This window comes from Melanotaenia boesemani, chromosome 1 (assembly GCF_017639745.1).
Source record: "Melanotaenia boesemani isolate fMelBoe1 chromosome 1, fMelBoe1.pri, whole genome shotgun sequence".
NCBI classification, from domain to species: Eukaryota; Metazoa; Chordata; class Actinopteri; order Atheriniformes; family Melanotaeniidae; genus Melanotaenia; species Melanotaenia boesemani.
Window position 1 is genome coordinate 43,258,413 of NC_055682.1, and position 4,648 is coordinate 43,263,060.

Consider the following 4,648-nt stretch of genomic DNA (forward strand, 5'->3'; position numbering starts at 1 on the left):
TGCACACTCATACTCACTCCTAGGGTTGATTTATAATAAGTAATGAAACTAACATGTATGTTTTTGGACTGTAGGAGGAAGCAGGAGTACTCAGAGAAAATGCAAATGAATTCTCTGGATGATATCTGAGCAGGAACCCACATATCAAAAGTGAATAGTGTGTCAATCAGTGCCACTTCTCTGACATATAAAAGTAAAGAATTTTTGATGCAAACCAGTTCAATAAGAAAAGAAAAAAAAAACATTAAGTCCTCAACATCATCTGTGCACTGTTGCTCCATTTCCCAACCGTGCAAGAAAACCAACAACCAAAAACGGGATTTCATGCAGTAGCAGCAAATGTCTGATAAGTTAGGAAACATAAATAACAGGTTTAGTATCTTGACCCCCGGCCCACCCTCACCGCCCGGCAGCCATCCCACAAAGTAAAGACATCTGCTCTTATAAAAATACAAAACAGTTGTTAAATATTAATAATAATAATAATAATAATAATAATAATATGCACACAGTGAAAGACCATATATGATACACTTGCATATAGTTCGTAGTGAAAGTGCATCATGGTTTGGAGATACCCCTCCCCACCCTCACCCACACCCCCACACTGAGGTGATGTCTATTTATGAGGCCACTAGATTCTTGGCAAGAAATGTGTCACCGTCATGGCAGGTGACACTCGGTTTCCTCTTTTTGTTTTGCCGTTCTTACTCAGGCCGATGAACATCCTCGGGTATTCCACCGACTCGTAGGCGTTGTAGTTGTTGGCCAGGAGCTTCTCTCTGAACTTGCACTCGTCACTGAAGTGCAGCTGAAAAAAACAAAAAAAAAAACAAAAAAAAACAAAGAAAAAGAGATTATTTGGAAACACTGATTGTTTGAAAGCAGACTGGGACAAAGATGGTGGGACATTTTTCTGTGGGGGATTTCACGTTCGTATTGTTCGTCGTGATTTCTATCAAACAATTGCTTCATTTCTGACTGCGCCGTTGTTATTGTGCAGTCACTGTTTCAGTCCTACTTTCCACAATAAAGAAAAAAGAAGCTTATAAAATGATGAATGATGTGAGTGAGGCAGGACCCAGGACACCAGGCTATGATGGGAATGAAACAGTTCATTGTGATCTGGGATTTTTAGTCATTAACCCTTAAAACTCCTCCAGAGCTCCCCAAAGTCTATCAGTTATATTATCATCAGTTTCTGAGAAACAAGTCATAAAAACATCACCATCACTACTATGTTGCTAAGAGACCTCTATTTAGACCTGGACATGGTGATGAAGCCACTTCCTGTCAGACTTTCCACCAATCAGAGAGCTTAGATTGACGGTAACGTCCAATCAGGAGCAGCCAAAGATCAACCAGTGAGCAGAAAGTTCTATGTGTGTGTGAAGAGAAGAAAAATAATGCTCCTCTATGGCTGGAATAAAGCCAAGAAGACGTTTCTGATGCACGGTGGCGCCACAAAGCAGCTGAGCTGGAGTTGGTTTAGTGAGGATAGCAGGTAAATAGTAGCAGGAATAACTGGAAATGAGGAAAAAGTGGAAACATGGAAATAGTTTCTGTTGTGTGTTTGTTTCAATAACAATATTTTTTCTCCTGAAAGCCAAGACTTGAGAGAACGATGAGATGAGAAAAGGTTTGGTCACTGTTGATCTGTGTGTTATTTCTACAAAGTTCTGTTAGTAATAAATTCTGCTTTCTTCTTCTGGTCGACCTTTATGCTGCTACATCTATTCATACATTCATTTTACATCATTTTACCTCCCAATCTGACAGCTGAGAAACATCATGTCTGATGCTGGCTGGGGTTAAAAGGGTTGGAATTTTAAGGGTTAACTTATTTCTGACTGAACCAGGAAGTGACCACACCTAGATCCCTCACATCCCCGAACTGAACAGAGGTTCTTATAAGTCTGTGTCAAGCTTTATGTTCTGCTGGTTTCTAGCTTACTGATTCAATTCAGTAGTTTAGTTTCACTGCACAGAAATAATCGTTTTAAATATTCTCATCAACTGAATCCTCACTTTTCTTAAGTATTTATGTTTTTTTACACTAGCCCAGGTTGATCCTGGAGTAATGCTGCCACTTCTGTACTAAGTACAAAGCACATCTACATGTCAGGAAGACCTCAAATAGAACAACCTGCCTCTCAAACTACATTTAGATTTGGGGGATTTCTCATTTCTGTTCATAAAAGTTGAGTCTAACATAAGTGTTTTGCAGCATTGTCCTCTGACGCTGCGTTCACTGCCCTGCAACACAACTTGTTGATCAAACGGATTTAATGAGGGAATGTTGGGCTTTGGATCCATGGCTGGTTCTGAAAATAACTGGACATCCTGCTTCTCTGCCTTTGTCTTCAGCTACTCTGTTAATGTGTGTTTGTGTGTGTGTGTTCTTGCTTTGCAATATTCATTAGTGCCAAAAACTAGGAAATCATTGAGGGGGTTAGCAGGTTTTATGGAGACCAAATGGCTGGCCCCACATGTTCAGAAGGATTTTTGAGGGTCAGAACTTTGTTTTATGGTTAGGGTTGGAATTGGGTTAGGGTCAGGTTTAGAGTAAAGGTTGGGGTTAGGCATTCAGCTGGGATGATGAGGGTCAGGGTAAGGGGCCGGAGAATGTGTTATGTCAACGAGGAATCACCACAAAGATAGAAAAACATGTCCAAGTGTGTGTTTGTCTGATCACAGCAGCCACTCACAGATCCGTACAGCTTTCCTCGTCGGTTCATGGCCACGAAGAGGCTGCTGCGAACGCCCAGCAGAGTCACCACCCCTCGCTCTACTGGGGAGATCTGCAGGAGACCTGCAGGAGAAACACAAACCACCAAACACTGAGATCCGCAGAGTTCACCTCTCTTCATCCCTTTATGTCTGATAAATATTTCAACTGGTCTGAACATTAACAGCCTTCTAACAGCTGATGGATGGACTGTAGAAGATCTGAATTTTATTCGTTTGTTTGGTGGAAAAACTTTTGTTAATTCAAAAAACTTGAAATTGAGACAACAGTTAAACCAACTGTTTCCACTGAATTACATTTATCTACGTTCATTTATTAAGATGTTTAACAGGCCTTCTCAAATCATTTAGTACAACCGTGTGAAGGCTGAAGGGAAAAGCAGATGCAGCAGTGTGTAGCTTTTGTGATTGATACTCTATAAATTCAGGTTATGTGCTTTACTGCCTCTTTGTTGACATTTAAATGTCATTCAGCAGCAGAATTAAAGCTGACTGACATTTATTATAATTAGCCTCCACATTTCTGACTGTAGAAACATTGTTCCATCCTAGAAACTAAAACATCAAAGGTAAAAAATGAAGGTGAGTATTAAGTTATTTCGTGTTGAACAACTAAAAATGAGTGAAAAAAAACAAACAAAAAAAAAAAAAAAAACCAACAAAAAGACAGAAGCTGAATGGTCCGAGTCAGAGTGGCTCCTAACTGTGGAGGACGAACCGAACTTGGACCACCTGAAACACGTCGTTTTATTTGGACCTGAGGTTCTTCAGGAACCTGGAGAACCAATCAGTTCTACGTATATTCAGGTCTCCAGATCAGGATGGGGGATTTAGACCCGACAAGAAGCAGTTTGTGATTGTTCACGTCTGTGAATGTTCAACAGTGCGTGACTTTGTCTTTCCGAACCGGACCGGGACGGACCGATGGGGTTAATCTGTTTTAACAGACGTGCCTGCGCGCGCGATGTCCTAACTTTAGTTGCTGTGTGGCTCCTGGTCCGGATCACAGCGGGCTCTGGTTACGCATCAGAAAATGTGGACTCAGCGGACTCCAGATGTTGGACCTGAAACGTGGCTCATGATCTGCGCGTGGGCAACATCTGCTTCGTCAGGGATGCTGAGGCAGTTAAAGGTTTGGATCAGGTGTGTGCAGGTGGAAAGACCACAAACCTCCAAACAATGCTGCTGCGGACGTTAAGAATTTATTTACTTTTTTTTATCACAAACATTTCTTCTGTACTTTTGATGGATCTGAATCTAAATTGTGTAATAAACTTAGATTTCGACCACAGCAATAGTGAAGATTTAAAAAGTGATTTAATATTTTTAAATGAGGAAGAAAATCAGCTGCTTTTAAAAGATAAGAATTAAAGGAACGCTTACTGTAACGATTTTCGCTGTGAACTCCTGTTATTCTGCCGTCCGGTAACACCTGGATGTGGAAGCCGATTCCCACGTTGCAGTAGAGGCGCCGCAGCCTTTTAATGCCCAGGAGGTAGTCACTGTTTCGGCTCACCTCCTCCCGCTTCTCCCCCGGGATCCGCGCCAGGGAGCGGGAGTAAAGGGCCTCCCAGCGGTCCCCCGTCCCATTGAAGCCGGGGGCGCATCCCGCGAGTCCGGTAACCAGGCCAAGGACCAAGACGGTCCTCAGGGCCGACAAAGAGCCCATTACGGGTCTGGCTCTGAAAGCAGCGTCCCGGCGTTTGCCTTTCCAGTGAAACGAGAAGAAAAAGAAGCAGTAGCGGCGCGCCAGAGAGGAGCGTGGACAAGTTGCACTCATTCCCAGACCGACAGGCGCACTGGCTTCAGCGCAGGAGCGACATTGATCTGCGCGGACGCGGAGCAGCCATGCCTCTATATTTATACCTGCAGACACATTACATCACAGCTCCAGAAGAAA

General features: G+C 42.8%; 1 protein-coding gene across 1 annotated transcript; it reads right to left on the minus strand.

The window, feature by feature from the left end:
• Positions 1-634: 634 nt before the first annotated feature.
• fgf4 (fibroblast growth factor 4) lies at positions 635-4,432 on the minus strand. The gene is made up of 3 exons (XM_041986749.1): positions 4,132-4,432; positions 2,709-2,812; positions 635-811 (listed from the first exon to the last, which is right to left on the minus strand). The coding sequence occupies exons 1-3, from the start codon at positions 4,415-4,417 to the stop codon at positions 635-637; spliced, it is 567 nt and encodes a 188-aa protein (XP_041842683.1). The 5' UTR covers positions 4,418-4,432.
• Between the last annotated feature and the right edge of the window lie 216 nt (positions 4,433-4,648).